Source organism: Cydia fagiglandana, chromosome 10, assembly GCF_963556715.1.
Source record: "Cydia fagiglandana chromosome 10, ilCydFagi1.1, whole genome shotgun sequence".
Classification (NCBI taxonomy): domain Eukaryota; kingdom Metazoa; phylum Arthropoda; class Insecta; order Lepidoptera; family Tortricidae; genus Cydia; species Cydia fagiglandana.
This window is the reverse complement of record NC_085941.1, coordinates 18,954,191-18,970,949: the sequence shown is the minus strand read 5'-3', so window position 1 is coordinate 18,970,949 and position 16,759 is coordinate 18,954,191. Positions and strand designations below refer to the sequence as shown.

Genomic DNA, 16,759 nt, shown 5'->3' with positions numbered 1-16,759 from the left:
AATTTTTTTTCATTTGTAAATAGTTTGTCCCATATATCTGTTTTTAATGTAAAGCTGCCTTCTAATACAGTACATTTCAGCATTGCGTCTATCCCTGGGGTGTTTATTGAGCATTTTGGCAGAATTGTTACGTTTCGTCCTGGACGAGATATATTCAAAATTTCCTTAGAAACCTTCGGTATGTCCGGGGAAACGTCACATTCTACTCGAACCGGTTCGTATGAGGGACTCGCAGATATAGTAATTTCCGCAGAACTTGATTGCCGTGTTTCCTCTCTTATTGTGGTGTCATCAGGCAATGGTAAAACATTTCTGCATGTTTCCATGGGCTCAGGCACACGTTTTTCCGGGGTAATTGACTGCCGTTTTGTCTCTGAGATTGTGGCTTTCGGAAATGATAAAACATTGCCGGACGTTTTAGAGAGCTCATGCACTTGTGCTTCTGATTGTATTTTTTTCCCTGTGATTGTGACGTGGGGCAATGATGAAAGATCGCTAGATGTTTCCGAAATCTCATAAACGTGACTATTCGACCTGATACATATATATTTTTTTAACAAAAGCTGTCTTCTAATTCAGTACATTTCAGCATTGAGTCTTTCCCTGGGGTGTTTTTTGAGCATTTTGGCAGAATTGTTATGTTTCGTCCTGGACTAGATACATGCAATATTTCCGTAGAAACCTTCGGTACGTCCGGGGAAACGTCACATTCTACTCTAACGGGTTCGTATGAGGAACTCGCAGAGTTAGGGCGAATTTCCGCAGAACCTGATTGCCGTTTTTCCTCTATTGTTGTGGCGTCATCAGGCAATGGTGAAACATTGCTGGATGTTTCCAAGGGCTCAGGGACATGTTTTTCCGTGGTAAATGACTGTCGTTTTTTCTCTGAGGTTTTGGCGTTCGGAAATAATGAAATATTGCCGTATGTTTCCGAGCCCTCATAAACAGGAACAGGAGAATTGTCTCCTGGACCAGGTAAGTTTAAAATCTCTTTAGGGATTTTGACAACTTCAGGAGAAACGTCGCAAGTAATTTTATTTATATTGTCAGGTTTCGGAACGAGACTATTTTCCTTACAGGGCTCATTTAATGAACTTGATATGTCTTTTTCTGTCTGAAAACCATTTCCTTTGTGAACTCATATGTTTGACTGACCGATTCTGAGATATTTCCGAACGACATATCACCTGGAGAAATGTTGTACATCTGTGTTTTTATTTTTTCAGGATCCTGGAAAATATTGCGGTCCTCGGAGGACTCGCTTATTAATACTGTTTCATCTGAGGGCTCGTATATCGGACTGTCCGAACCTATATTTTGAGCTAAAGCCATCACAATATTGCGGTCCTCGTAGGACTCTCTTACTAATACAGTTTGGCCTTTCTCCGATTCATCTGAGGGGTCGTATATCGAATTGTCCGAACCTGTGTTTTGAGGTAAAGTCATAACTCCTGGAAAATTGTAGCATTGTTTTGTATTTAATTTTTCAGGTTTCGGAACAAGGTCCTCACGCTCGTACACCGGACAGGTCATTTCCGCGATTTGAGCTACCAATATAACACTTTCACGTGTATGCTCAAATGCTTCGTTATTAGTAGGCTTTATAACGCCATCTGATTTATATACATTTAGCCATTGTTTGTAAATGTGCATTCGGTTGCGCAAGGAATTCTTTCTCTTCAACTTCTTACAGAGTTGTTCGTAATAGTTATCCGGATTGCGGTAAGATGTTGGCTTCTTTGGACACTTACATTCAATTAAAACGGACCTTATGTTTTCCCATTTTGTCTGTTTCTCCAAAAAAATATTATATTTTTTTGTTTTAATAATTTTTTTTATTGTGCTCTCGTACCCATATTTTGAATTCTTAACATTTTTGACAATACATATTACGAATCGCAATTTGATCATCATTTGCATTACAGGCAATGAGTTCATTTTTTTTTTTTTCGAAACAATTTTATTCATGATATTACTCTATTTTCGAAAAGTTAACTATAATTAATATTTTTAATTCAGAAAAACTTTGCTACCTATAGGAAGAATGCATGCAAAATGACATTTAAAAAAGCGGATTTACTAAAAGTGGCGATTTGAAAATGTTAATATAAGTTTGGAAAAATAGTTCACTGCAGAATCACGTTTAGTTTTTTTAAATAAAAAATATCAAATTAATTCCTGTCAAAACTAGATTAAAAAATGAGAGAGGCTGTATCAGGGACACAGCTGCTATGGCTGACGTGAAACGTGGTGTGGACCGCCAATGCGAAGGCCGAAGGCCGAGCTCCGCGTAGGGCCGAAGGCCCGAAGCGTCCAGGATTTAAGTGCTTTAACATAGAACAATAGTAAAAGTGTCTAAATGCGAAGGCCGAGCTCCGCGTAGGGCCGAAGGCCCGAAGCGTCCAGGATTTAAGTGCTATAACACAGAACAATAGTACAAGTGTCTAAATGTGAAGGCCGAAGGCCGAGCTCCGCGTAGGACCGAAGGCCCGAAGCGTCCAAGATGTCAGTGCTTTAGCACAGAAAAATAGTAAAAGTGTCTAAATGCGAAGGCCGAAGGCCGAGCTCCGCGTAGGGCCGAAGGCCCGAAGCGTCAAGGATTTGAGTGCTATAACACAGAACAATAGTACAAGTGTCTAAATGCGAAGGCTGAAGCGTCCAGGATGTCAGTGGTTAAACACAGAACTGACAGACTGGACGCTTCGGGCCTTCGGCCCTACGCGGAGCTCGGCCTTCGGCCTTCGCATTTAGACACTTGTAATATTGTTCTGTGTTAAAGCACTGACATCCTGGACGCTTCTTGCCTTCGGCCTTACGTAGAGCGCAGCCTTCGACCTTCGCATTTAGTTAGACTCTTGTACTATTGCTTTGTGTTTGAATACCGAAGTCGCACATCTCGCGAATGCGTGATGTATTATAATAATTTTGGATAATATCTAAATTTTATCTGTAAAGATTATAGATATTTTATACGGGTAATACACGTTTTATAGCAAACTCGTTCGTGTCTTTCCTGTAGCCATCGCATTTAAGGGAATCTAAAAGCATTTTTTTACGCAGCACCTTTACAGGCAGAATATTTCATTCAATACTTGAGACTCAAATGAGAAAAACGGGATATATATGAACCACAGTCGTTACCTTTTATAGTACCTATTGTCCACAGAAGTGACCTTTTCTAAATTATGTTTTACCCATTACATCAGAAAGTACCTAACTAAGATTACTATATACTTACTAGCATTAGGAACTCGGGATTGTCAAGCAGCCGTCATACGTTATATGTGTTCTATCAAAGTAACTCGCGCCGCCGCGCCGCCATAGATGCTAATGCATTATTTGAGGAGATGAGCATGTATTACTATGGTGAATGTGGTATTAAAAGAACCGTTATTGCTTTATCTTACTATTTCAGGTATATTTTGTCAGTTTTGCGCCCTATTTTTCGCACACGGTGGCCTCAAACAAGAGCAGTGATAAAAATTCTGTAAAAACTGTCACATTTTTATTTTTTAACAGCTTATTATAATTCCACGTACTTTATTTTACTCATATTTCATTAAAATAAAGTAAGATCTATCAAATGACATGAATTTTACCGAAATCGGTTAATGAGCTGATGAGTCATTACTAAATGAACACTGAAAATAGGGGTCATTTTTGCTCCGAATACGTCGTGTCTAGCGCAGAATCAGCGCCATCTATGTATGTCAGCGGCACGTGCTGTTCCGAGTAATGGCTACTTTCTTCTACACATCTGTATCAAAACTATGTTTATAGGTATTATAGTTTCGGAGATATAAGCCGCCGCGCCATAATACTTTTTCGTTACATCGGATTTTGATCCGAGCCCCTCTACGGGTTTTTAAAGACGTTTACCTACGTTTCACGTCAAAAAAGCAGACACTAAGACGGTTCAAATGAGACCAGAAACATGTAATTACGATTGAGTTTAGTGTTTAGAATAACATTCAGTTCAAAAAATCGTTACCAATAACGTAAACTTTTGCATAGATTTTTTAATGCAATGTGACAATTATCACGTTTTTCGACACAAAACCCTGCGTGACTATAACTTTGACACAAATCAACTATTTAAAGCTAAAAAGGACTAACTGTGGCGAAATGAAATGTTAATATAAAATTTGGAAATACAGTTTACTGAACGATCACGTTATTAAAAAATTATAATTATATTCGCTCAATTACTGTCAAAACTAAAATTAAATAAAAACCGGGCAAGTGCGAGTCGGACTCGCGCACGAAGGGTTCCGTACCATAATGCAAAAAGAAGCAAAAAAAAAACGGTCACCCATCCAAGTACTGACCACTCCCGACGTTGCTTAACTTTGGTCAAAAATCACGTTTGTTGTATGGGAGCCCCATTTAAATCTTTATTTTATTCTGTTTTTAGTATTTGTTGTTATAGCGGCAACAGAAATACATCATCTGTGAAAATTTCAACTGTCTAGCTATCACGGTTCGTGAGATACAGCCTGGTGACAGACGGACGGACGGACGGACGGACGGACGGACAGCGAAGTCTTAGTAATAGGGTCCCGTTTTACCCTTTGGGTACGGAACCCTAAAAAGAAAAACAATCAACGAGCCGGTTCAAATGAGATCAAAAATATGCAATAACGACTGAGTCTAGTGTTTAAAATAACATTCAGTTCGAAAAATCTTCACCAATAACGTAAACTTTTTACAAGAATAAATATTTTTAAATCTTACAATTATTACGTTTTTCGACACAATAACCCTGGGTGACTATAACTTTGACACAAATTAACTATTTTTAAAGCCAAAAAGGATTAAGAGTGGCAAAATGAAATCTTAATACAAAATTTGCAAATACAGTTTACTGAACAATCGCGTTATTTAAAATAAAAAAATATCCAATCAATTACTATCAAAACTAAATTTAAAAAAAAAGCAGACACCGAGCCGGTTTAAACTTTTCCCAACCGTTCATAACAGTTAATACCAATTTGAAGCTGCAATGATTGTGTGGACGTCTCCCAGGTGCACTTTTTAACCTTACAAGTCCAAAAAGACGTATGTCTACGTGTTTCTTTAGGATATAAGACATTTTGAATACCTATAAAAGGAAGCGTTTGAATTAACACAAACGCTAACCGAGCGACGGGCGACGGCGAACCTATTTGACAAACTCGCACCGGACACTTTCTTTTCTGGATATACCGATCGTGCGAGAAATGGGTTCTCGCACGGTATTAGACTAATATAACTCGTATTAGTCCACGAACTAAGTATAAAGTCGTTACCATGGCTACACACTAATAATATTAGTCTAATACTGGGGCCCATTTCTCGAACGCTAATATGAGAAATGGGCCCCAGTATTAGTCTAATATTATTAGTGTATTGCCATGGCAATACGTACGACTTGACAGTTCGTGGACTAATAATATTAGTCCAATAGCGTTGGAGAAATGGGTTTGTTAAGAAAAATAGTGAATGGTATACAAGGTGTTTTTTTTTTTCAACCCTTAGCCATATTTTGCGAATTCAATACGTATGTCTTTAACTATGGGATCAACCCGAAATCGCGAAAAAAATATTGGTTGTTTCATGCATAGTCCAATAGCGTTGGAGAAATGGGTTTGTTAAGAAAAATAGTGAATGGTATACAAGGTGTTTTTTTTTTTCAACCCTTAGCCATATTTTGCGAATTCAATACGTATGTCTTTAACTATGGGATCAACCCGAAATCGCGAAAAAAATATTGGTTGTTTCATGCATTTTGGCTGATCATAATGTCAATAATTCTATGGGAGGCCCATTTTTTTTAGCAAAAAGTGTAAGGCTACAATATAAAAATCTGGTTGTAATTACCTCATGTCATTCGTACGAATTTCGATATTACGTTACACTGGTTAGTACTAAATATTACGATTCGCTTACGTTTGTAGGCAATAGCAATGTATGGCCAGTCGTACAGGGGTGGCGTTCCAATTAGCACCTAATGGCTGTCTGTTACGGTTGTGATTTGATTGCCTGCGATTTGTGGACTTATAGCTAAGTATTTGTTACGGTGAGGGAGGAAAGCTTTTCCAGGAATCAGTTTTGTGAAAACGAAACAGTTTGACGATTCAATATGGCGGAATTTTATAAAGGCAAACCCCCGTAGGAAACATAGGGAAAAAGTGGTTTCAGTTAAATCTCACGAAATTTTAGTATGATGTTAATTTGGCTCTCCTGATTATTTTTTTGTATGGGCACAACTCTCTCAGAAGTATACTTTCAGAAATAATCGATGTAATTTTTTTATACAAAATATGTGTTTGTTAGTCATTTTTACGTAATTCCTCCTCCTGACAGTTGGTAGTTGCACCTTATAACGTCAATAACTGTCAGTGCGTGTCATAACAATATATCGATTTTAGAAAACATGTCGCGTAAATAGAAAATTACATACTTAATTATTTCTGAAAGTATACTCCTGAGAGAGTTGTGCCCATATAAAAAAATAATCAGGAGAGCCAAATTAACATCATACTAAAATTTTGTGAGATTTAACTGAAACCACTTTTTCCCTATGTTTGTTGCGGGGTCCTTTCTAATTTTGACATAGTAGTTACGGAGGTTCAGTCAGGATCAAAGTAGCGGATCAGACTATAGGTATAGTACGTTAGTACGTCACAAGTATTAGAGAATTCTAATAACTTATCAAAAAGATTCTCTACGTAATTATGTAGAATAATTAAACTGTAACAAATAGGTACTTTTGAACGCAATCGGGGCCCAATTTTACTCTCGAACGGTATTAGTCTAATATTATTACCCCCTTATTCATAAACGTTTACTAAAGTTGACAAGCCGATAATAATCGTTTGTCCCTTTCCGACGTATTAGTATGATGGAAAGGGACAAACGATTATTATCGGCTAATAGTGTGTAGGTATCTAGTAACGCATACGATTTCGCATTGTCTCATCCGTTTCCGTTGCTAATGATGCCAACTGTACAAGTGGTAGAAAAAAAATGTAAAGATTTTTCAAAGCATACTTTTATTGCATAAAATAATTTTCACAGTATATGCCTAATTATCTATCAGTAGCAAAGCGCAATCTGATTAAGGATAGTGCAGTGGACAATTGGACATCCATGACATGGGTAGATATTGTAAAGAAAGGCCCCTACTAAAGATCTAAATAGGCACCTATTAGTAGGACGGCGGAAAATCGTGCAGAAGGGAGAGTGCACAAAAAAAAGACGTCAAGTGGTCGCGACCCTCAGTCATGAGGAAACGAGGAAGAAGATTACATGTACATACTTATATGTTTTTCTTCTTTGAGTCTCAGGTGCAGAAAAAATTTAAATATCACTTTTGTAAAAGTTCAGCGTAAAAATTAGCTTTTGATCAATGAAGCAATCGAGTTGATCATAAAAGATGTGCATGACCCAAGTTGATTCGGCAGAAACTTCGAGAAGATATTCTCGTAAAGTTCCACCTCATCTTTCATCACGGCTGATGAGGGCGTCAGTTCTTCATTGATCTCCAGGAATTCTTCTCCGTCTGTGGTATACCCTGGCCAGCGTACGCCCAAGCAGTCATCGGGTGTTGGGTCCCTAGAAGATAATTAAATAAGTAGCTATACTTTTTAGAAAATTAACCGCCTTGCAGAAACTCTTATCATCAGTTGGTAAGTACCTATTTAAAAACCTACCAATACATACATGTATACCTAAACATGACATTGGGAATAATACTAGATTTAGTTCAAGATTTTAGTGATCCACAAAAATTATAAATTATAACAGTTGAAGTTGATTTGTAATAGTAAAAAACTAATGAGTAATGTGAATGTTTTCTAGCATATGATTGTAACTTACCCGCATTTTGCAAAGTTGGTCCAGAGTTTGGTGACATTATCTATCATTTTAAAGGTTGTAGATTCAGGATCGACTGATAAGTTGAAGCATTTAAGGGGGAATAAGTACCCCAAATCATCGGCATGACATACTTTTGGCTCGTTCCCAAATAATTCAGCGAAACCTAGTCCATAAGTCATCAGATTCCTCTCAGACTTGCAGCAGAATTTGTATAGATAAAACTTATTTGGACTTGTCTTTGCACAGATCCTTTGCCACTGGATGACACCGTACTGGAAATCTTCAAAAGAACAAAAGCGCATCAATACATCAGGATCAGTGCTCCCATTCTGGTAAAATTCTTTTATCTGCATGGCTGCCTCCAACTGAGCTGTCAAGCCGCAGTTAAATCTTATTGCCATCGGCACATAGAATTCAAGAAATTTAGATAATTCTTTGATATGGTCATATCCCCCCCTAAGCTTCATGCTAAATACACCTTCATGCTCAACAAAACCAGAAATAACTTCAACACCTTCATGTATTCCGTTTTGCAGAGCCTCCATCGGATCTCCTTCGAAAAACCTCTCGTTGTCACCGAATTGTTTCTCGGAGACGACAGAAAATAATGGTATTGACAAAGAAAGACCCCCAAGTCTCTCATAAAAGTAAACGGGAGGTAAGCAATTGACTAGCGAAGTAACGGGCTGTTCTTTGAAAAAGGAGCTGAGTTCTTCAGGGTCAGAAGAGTCGCAGCCTAATTGTTGCGCCAGGGCAGTAGCTCGCAGCACAGGCCGGGATATAAGTGCCCAGTAGCAATTCATATGACCGCTCATGGCGATCGCCCGCTTGAATAAACCCTTTGACATCTGCGAAACCAGATGAAAACTGACACTCACACCACCAATGCTTTCACCAAAAATTGTAACATTCTCTGGATCTCCACCAAATTGGCTGATATTCTTCTGGACCCAACGTAGAGCAGCAACTTGGTCCTTCATCCCTGCATTTCCAGGTACTTCTTCGGTATCCAGGCAAAGAAAGCCGAGCACTTCAAGTCTGTAATTGAACGTGACAAGTACAACATCATGTCTAACCAGAAATTCTGGGCCATAGCTGTCATCATTCCCGCTGCCGAAGACGAAACCTCCTCCATGGATCCAGACCATAACAGGCAGAGGTTCAACTGGCTTTAAGTCAGGGGTATATACGTTGAGGTAAAGGCAGTCTTCGCTGCCTTTCGGAGTTGGATCCGTGAGAGGATCCACTTGGTAACAGATTGGACCGAACTGTGTGGCGCTGCGGATCCCTTCCCATGGTTCAGGTGGTTGTGGCGCCTGTAGATATGAATTATTATGAACTTTAAATAATTTGTTTGAGATTGTTAGCCTTAACGGAATATTGATGGATTAAAGTTCGTTAATGGATTAATTACATAATGTTAAATTAAGTAGAAACGGTCTATTTAGGTATATTTTCTACGTATATATATACCTGGGTATTGTTAAATATAAAGGAACCTGACTCACTATGATGTTATTTTGATTGAGGTGGACGAACATTTTGCAAAATTACCCTAATTGTGATTTTTAAAACGTTATCAAGTTATTTTTTAAATCTCTATGGCCTGCTTAAATGTGCTAAAAAAAGGTAACCATTTAATGGGATTACCCCAACAAAAGTGAGACGTGAAAATATGTACATGTTGGTCAAGGACTGTCTCATTTCAAACATAGACAAAGATAATCATACTGTCTTTGTTTTACGCTAATACTAGCACTCAAATGAAAAGGATAGTTTTTTGTTCATATTTACTGACAAGAGCGTGCGACTTGCAATCTGGAGGTCGCAGGTTCAAACCCCGGCTCGTACCAATGAGTTTTTCGGAACTTATGTACGAAATATCATTTGATATTTACCAGTCGCTTTTCGGTGAAGGAAAACATCGTGAGGAAACCGGACTAATCCCAATAAGGCCTAGTTTACCCTCTGGGTTGGAAGGTCAGATGGCAATCGCTTTCGTAAAAACTAGTGCCTACGTCAAATCATGGGATTAGTTGTCAAGCGGACCCCAGGCTCTCTCATGAGCCGTGGCGAAATGCCGGGATAACGCGAGGAAGAAGATTTACTGACAAGTTTGATTTGCCCGACTGTACAGGATATTATCCTACAGGTAATTATCCTAATTTTAACAAACAACTTATCCTTGAACATGACATTGAACATTTAAAAACTCACTCTAAACCTCAAATCTCCAACAGGGGGCGCTGCGTACGGTATTCCCTTAAAACTGTGGAACTGCCCACCGAAAGGGTTCTCCACCAACTCTCCCTCTAACACCCCATCACTAATTTCCACTATGCTCATCGTTAATAAATTATATCCCAGCCAAAAATAACACAATGCTTTAAGTGTATGAAGTTAGGACAAATTTTTTAACTTCGGTTAGTAGTATCTCATACCACGTTTGGACGCATAATGTTTCTTGCAGCAACGTCACTAAAACCGAAAGTCATCGTTACATAGTAAATGAACTAGGGAGTCCCTAGTAGACACAAGTTATCGATAAATGTTATCGATAAAATATACCGTTTTTGATTCAAGTTTGATTTTTAATTTTGGCGTGATTAGCAGTTATTAATACACACAATACATTAGATAACGAGACGTTGACGTAGTATCTATAGTTATTTTTTTTACATGGAGGCAAAGTTCAAAATCCTTTCGTGCCCATTTCATTGATACCCAAGCAAGCGAAAGATTTCAAAATTAAACCACGAGCGTAGGTAGCAAGTGGTTCGAAAAGTGGAATCTTTTCCATCGAGTGAAACACAAAATTTTTCACCACACCAACGCAAAGAAAATTACTGACTGTAAAATATCAAACAAAATCAAAACAAATTTATTCACATATTATACCTATTTATCATTCAAAAATATCATCTTTTAAAAGGCAATCCTACCAACCAACATAAGGAAACAATTTGAAGTTTCAACAAATGAAATAAATCATTTTGATATTAATTCTGACACTTTATATCTACATTTCAAAAAACTTAGACAAAATATGACACGGTAAAAAGCACATCACTATCGATTAGGACAATTAAAGTAAAGTACTAAATAATTCAGAATGAGACTCAAGGCCTTTAGTCAGAATAGTACACCTCACAAGTGCCTCACACTTACATGGTAGGGTTCCCGCGGAAGTCTATGGCAGAGTCCTTCTAACTATGGACAGACTTTGCTGTGAGAAAATGGGAGGGTCAAACTTGATACACCCATATAATAAGCAAAAGAACCAAGACATACTTATAACAAAAGTTTTGTTACAAAACTCAGTGACAACCACAGACATAACAATTGTTGAAATCAGTCCACGTGATGAAGAATTCTTCATGAAAAACCAACATAAATCATATCGATGTACAGCCAGTAAAACTATTATTTAGGCACCCTAGCCGGCGTATTAAAACCAACATAAATCCTATCAATGTACAGCCAGTAAAACTATTATTTAGGCACCCCAGCCGGCGTATTATGGATAGCTTTATCCATCTTTATCTACGTGGTACAATAACTGTCACTTTTCAACACCGTGGGATAGAAAGTAACGGACACCGTTTTATCACGCTGTCACGTAGACAAGAACGACCATCATATCTGTACAGCTTATAAAAATATATGATGCAATTGTGCTAAGCTAACAGTTTTGCTGAATATGTATATCTACCTAATACTTCATCTGAATTCATGGAAGGCCGTTCCAGATAACTAACAACTATTTAGCGATTTTGATAGCCCACGGAGTGCAAGTGTTATTTTAAACGTCAAAAATCTATGAAATTATGACGTATGAATAACACTTGCACTGCGTGGGCTATCAAAATCGCTGCAGACTTTTCTTGGTCTAACTCTAGTATATTTTTATAAGTACCGGTCTGAATCATAGCACAATTTTTGAAATTCCCTGTTTACTCAGGATCAACGATATTAAGGGTGAAGTCACATCTATCAGCATCGAATCTCATTTAGCTGGATGATTTTGGACACACTATACGCATCGCAAGTTAAAGTATGCTGTTAAGCCAACCACTGACTAACAGTCCGCCGGACGATATCGGCCGGTCAGTTGTTCGGAACTGTCAAATTTTTGTTCTAACTGACAGGCCGATATCGTCCGGCGGCCTGTTAGTCAGTGGTCGGCTTTACATGTTTTCAGCTGCTAAAGGGTGCTGTCGCATGCTCTTATTTGACGTAGGCACTATTATCAACGGTATTAAAACTATTATAAAAAAAGCTCACCGAATATTTTCAATGGAACTCCCTGTTTCTGTGGGAATCGTGCGAATAGTCATATGGCGTCTAATCAGTCAGTGATTACTATCTCTATTATGTATACTAATAAGCCTTAAGAGGTGTTTCCACACCTCGAGCCTTAAATACGGTGGTGTGCCACCCTTTAATTAAGTGGATGAAGACATTACGCTGAGGCATATAATAAGTAATAGTTTTCCAATGCTAGGAGCCATTATAGTTTCATAGTGGTTCCTTCAATAGATATTTTTTAATGTAACGTTCCTTCTACTGATTGTTTAAATAGTTGCCTTTCTCTGCGCTTTGCATCTTGCTTCGTATAAATATTTAAGCCTTTATATAAGGCAGATAGAATATATATCCCACCTGATTTTGAACTTTATTTCAAAGTGATATGGTTCCATTATGCATAATTCCTGACGCCCTAATGCTAAGGGTTAAATATGTAGCAGTGGTACCTAATTATGTTACAAAATATTATCAAAAACCAGTTCTCCGAAATATTTAACTCCGCACCTTTGGATGAGGGTTATTGTGGAGATTCTAGTAAGGCTTATGCCGAACAGTAGACTTTAGATATTATGATGAAGCTGTTATTTAATTACGGAACAGAAATTACAACTAAAAGTTAACCGCAGCCGATCGAAGTTCCTCAAACGGTTCAAAGGCTTTGAACCCGTGTTTACTCTCAAGTTTCCAGGTGCGGTGTAAGTTTGTATGCCGAGATGGCGTTTATACCTCAGGATGACGTTTATACCTCAGGATGGCGTTTATACGCCAGGATGATGTAACACGGCGTGTAGAGTTTACCACACAAACGACACCGTTTATCTCTTTAAGGTACCTACGGTAAACCTATTAGTGCTCGACATGCTACTGCCCAATAGATAACACCTTACTGTCACCTCTATTGACAATGACTAAAGATCCAAGATGACGTACTGGGACCGCGTCGAGCACCAGTTTTACCTTTACCAGTTTACCTTATATAATCTATAATGTACGTCGATATATACCGAATGACATTCGCAATGCCTTACCGGCCCATATGACTCTGAATGTCTCTTCATAGTTATTAAAATTACTATAACTATGACGAGCTTTTCGTGTTTGTAGAAACTCGAGTACTTTGAGTCTAAATTTGAAGAAATCCACTCCATCCAAAGGATCGAAGTCTTTAAAGTCTCGAGTAGAGTCGTCGAAAGGATTCGAGCCTCCGAATAGACTCAGCCGTATTCGAACAATGAGATACGTCAAATACTAGATATTGAAACGATATGGATTAGATATATCAGTGTCAAACAAGTGTCAAAAGTGACGTATTTGTTTGAAGAAACGTCAATTTTGACACTTGTTTGACACTGACATATCTAATGCATATCTTTCCTAGATCTATTAACTGACGTATCTTAAAGTTGGAATCGGGCCGTCTGTCATCAATTCACATTATGTCTTGTTTAAATTCACTGTAAGGAAAATATGTACCATCAGCCGTAAAAGTGGATGGCGAATTTACTAATGAGTTCATTCATAATTTCTCAATGCAATTACGCAGTACACTGCATGTAAAACCCAAAAAAATAAGTTCTCTGAAAAGGTACCAAGTCTCTAGAAAAGACTCGGGGTAACAAGTAAAAAACCGGGCAAGTGCGAGTCGGACTCGCGCACGAAGGGTTCCGTACCATAATGCAAAAAAAAAAACAAAAAAAGCAAAAAAAAACGGTCACCCATCCAAGTACTGACCACTCCCGACGTTGCTTAACTTTGGTCAAAAATCACGTTTGTTGTATGGGAGCCCTATTTAAATCTTTATTTTATTCTGTTTTTAGTATTTGTTGTTATAGCGGCAACGGAAATACATCATCTGTGAAAATTTCAACTGTCTAGCTATCACGGTTCGTGAGATACAGCCTGGTGACAGACAGACGGACGGACGGACGGACGGACGGACGGACGGACGGACGGACAGCGAAGTCTTAGTAATAGGGTCCCGTTTTACCCTTTGGGTACGGAACCCTAAAAATGAACTCAACTTGAGACTTTCTACTAAAATGTTATTTAGTTTAACAGAAGTTAAGCCGAAGAAACGTAAATACGGATCAGCAAGATCCCACCGGGAGAACCCACGCTATTACCCGGCTATACGTAAATTGGCATGAACCATTTAGCCCCCTACCTGTCGCCCCAAAGATATGTCTTAATCGAGACTTACACACGTCGGCCTCTAGGGTGTGATGTTTTAAAGGGATGTATTACTGCAAGGAAACTGGCAAGGAACGAATGAGGTATATGCAGTGAACGGAAATGGTTTATGCAAGCGAACTTACCTGAAAGCCAACGTCTTAAATGCAAAGTGGCTAAAAATGGCGGCTGCAGTATTTACTCGTCCATATAACCTTTACCTATTAAATTAAAGTGCGTCAGAATCAGAACCCCTAGTATACATTTCATTCGATAACGTCCTAACAAGCGTTCGCGTTTGCGTTATGTGTATTTTTTTGTATGAGATTTTGAACAGTGCGCCAAGCGGGACGTTTTGGAAACTCAAAATCCCTTAAATAATGACACTTAACGCAAACGCGTACAGGAGCGAAAGCATAATATAGTTCTCAATTTTAATTGGGAAGAAAGTATGTACCTACTTGCTGTCTACTGGACAATAAGTCGAACTAAAGAATCGTGACGCTGAAATCCTTTTACTGGCATTTGCTACCTCTCTGTCGCACGAATATACCATATCTGATAATCGTTTTTCACGGCTCTCTGTGGCCGTAGCCAAAATGACAATTGATCGAATAACACCAATCAAAATTAAACTTGTATCGAGATGACAAATGCCATGAAAAGTCACACGATCATTTCCATATTAGGTACCAATTTAAGTTTCGATAGGTCTACTGTACAAAAATGAAATCCAATGAAATTATTCTTAACATTAGCCGATTGTCTACTGAATACAAAGAAATCCCCCTTGCAAGCTTGCATCCTAACCAACCAAGTAGTTTACCTGTCCTTTGTCTTAATCGACAGACAGGGGATACGCACGATTAACTGGTGACATCCGGCATCCCAGGGGACTTAGTTGTCCACGAGAAAACAGCAGTAAGAGTGAACGAGGCACATATCCATTACGGCTTTTACAATCTAGCTTGGGTCTCTTTCTGTTTCATGAGATGCCATTGGGTCTGCTGACTGAACCAAATCGAATCGAAAGAGAGAACCAAATTATTGGATAAAACGGTTAAAAGGTGTTGGGGGCACGTTGTTTTTACGTTGGAGAGGATGTTTTACCATTAACTTCGACATTACAATTAATACTTTCCACTTTCCAGTTCTTTACGGGGAAACAAAACTAAATACCTACCACTATTACTCTAGTAAGTAAAAAAAAAAGATTCTCTGATCAAAAATATAACAGGACCTCTATTTATGTGAGCCGTACATTTTCAAACTTTCATTGAATATAAACCCAACTCTTCGTAAAATGTAGAATCAGATTAGACTGTTGTTCTTCTCACAGAAAACTTTCTACAATATGTAAAATTTTCACATCACCGCGGAGACGGAGGGAGATACATAGTTATAATAAAACTTTGAAGAATACCTTGTATAAGTTTATCATAAAATTTAAATTCCTCCAGTCGTTAGTCTAACACTGTACACTTGGCTTGCTTCTAGAAATACTTTTCTTATTTCTGAACCTGAACCTAAATAAAGGCTGTAAATTTTACACTGATCCTTATCAAACCGGCATTTTAGTATTAATAGCTTTGCAGTTACTAGCGTTGAAATCGATTCCAAAAACCACATGTTAAGAAAAGTAAGAGCGAATCGCCTAGCGATAATAATAATATTCAATGGCGACTGCGACAACGCAGTGGCGAACGGCGTATCTTGGTGGTGAATTCGGCGTATTCGGTGGCGAACATGAAGGCCACGGTGACTGTGCTCTTTCGGGGTCGTTATCTACATACTCGTTATCCCCAGGGATATTCCGTTCACAACACCCGAGAGGAGCTAAGTGACGGTTTGACAAAGTCGTCTATCGTCCATCCTCAGTGAATCGTCCACCCACATATGAATAAGTGGGATTGGTTTCTATACATCCACTTCTTCTATTAACGGTTGGTACTTCGATTATAAAGGGAAAAGACCGCTCAGCTTTAGCCGACATTTATTAGCATCAGACATGCTCCAGCAGCAATTTAAACTCATATTGGATAGCGCTGCGTCTGTTCAATAAAAGCGCCTGACAATAATAAATAGCAATAAAGCTCCTTCATGCTTATAATGCTATTAACATTCTTGCAGGCGTTCTAATTTTTTCGCTCCCTCTAGTTTCGCAAAAATATGGAAATTATGGGGGAAAGATTCATTAATGCAGAAGCGATAAAGATTCACATTTATTTTTACCGCCATATATGTGGCAGTAAAATGATAATAAAGATGAATGTGAGTGCCATGTCACATAAACGCACCCTCGGACCCCCAGATTTTATGACAATTTGTACCTCAATCTTGAAAATTTCCGAATGAAGCCAGCAGAGCGTTAAGTTTGGATCGTAAATAATACCTGTGGAAACGCTCTACAACTCCTTTACGC

The 16,759-nt window shown here is 38.4% G+C and overlaps 1 protein-coding gene across 1 annotated transcript; it reads right to left on the bottom strand.

Annotated features, from left to right (window-relative positions):
• Positions 1-7,013: 7,013 nt before the first annotated feature.
• LOC134668008 (juvenile hormone esterase-like) lies at positions 7,014-10,318 on the bottom strand. Its single transcript, XM_063525448.1, has 3 exons — positions 10,078-10,318; positions 7,861-9,176; positions 7,014-7,596 (listed from the first exon to the last, which is right to left on the bottom strand). Exons 1-3 carry the CDS (start codon positions 10,204-10,206, stop codon positions 7,377-7,379), a joined length of 1,665 nt encoding a protein of 554 aa, XP_063381518.1. The 5' UTR covers positions 10,207-10,318; the 3' UTR covers positions 7,014-7,376.
• Between the last annotated feature and the right edge of the window lie 6,441 nt (positions 10,319-16,759).

What these genes read in the sequence shown, in the direction of transcription:
- LOC134668008 (XM_063525448.1), bottom strand. Translation starts at nt 10,206, where the DNA reads ATGAGCATAGTGGAAATTAGTGATGGGGTGTTAGAGGGAGAGTTGGTG. An exon ending in TTGGAGATTTGAGGTTTAGA is followed by an intron (nt 9,177 to 10,077) that starts GTGAGTTTTTAA and finishes TCATATCTACAG; the next exon opens with GCGCCACAACCACCTGAACC. An exon ending in ACCAACTTTGCAAAATGCGG is followed by an intron (nt 7,597 to 7,860) that starts GTAAGTTACAAT and finishes ATTATCTTCTAG; the next exon opens with GGACCCAACACCCGATGACT.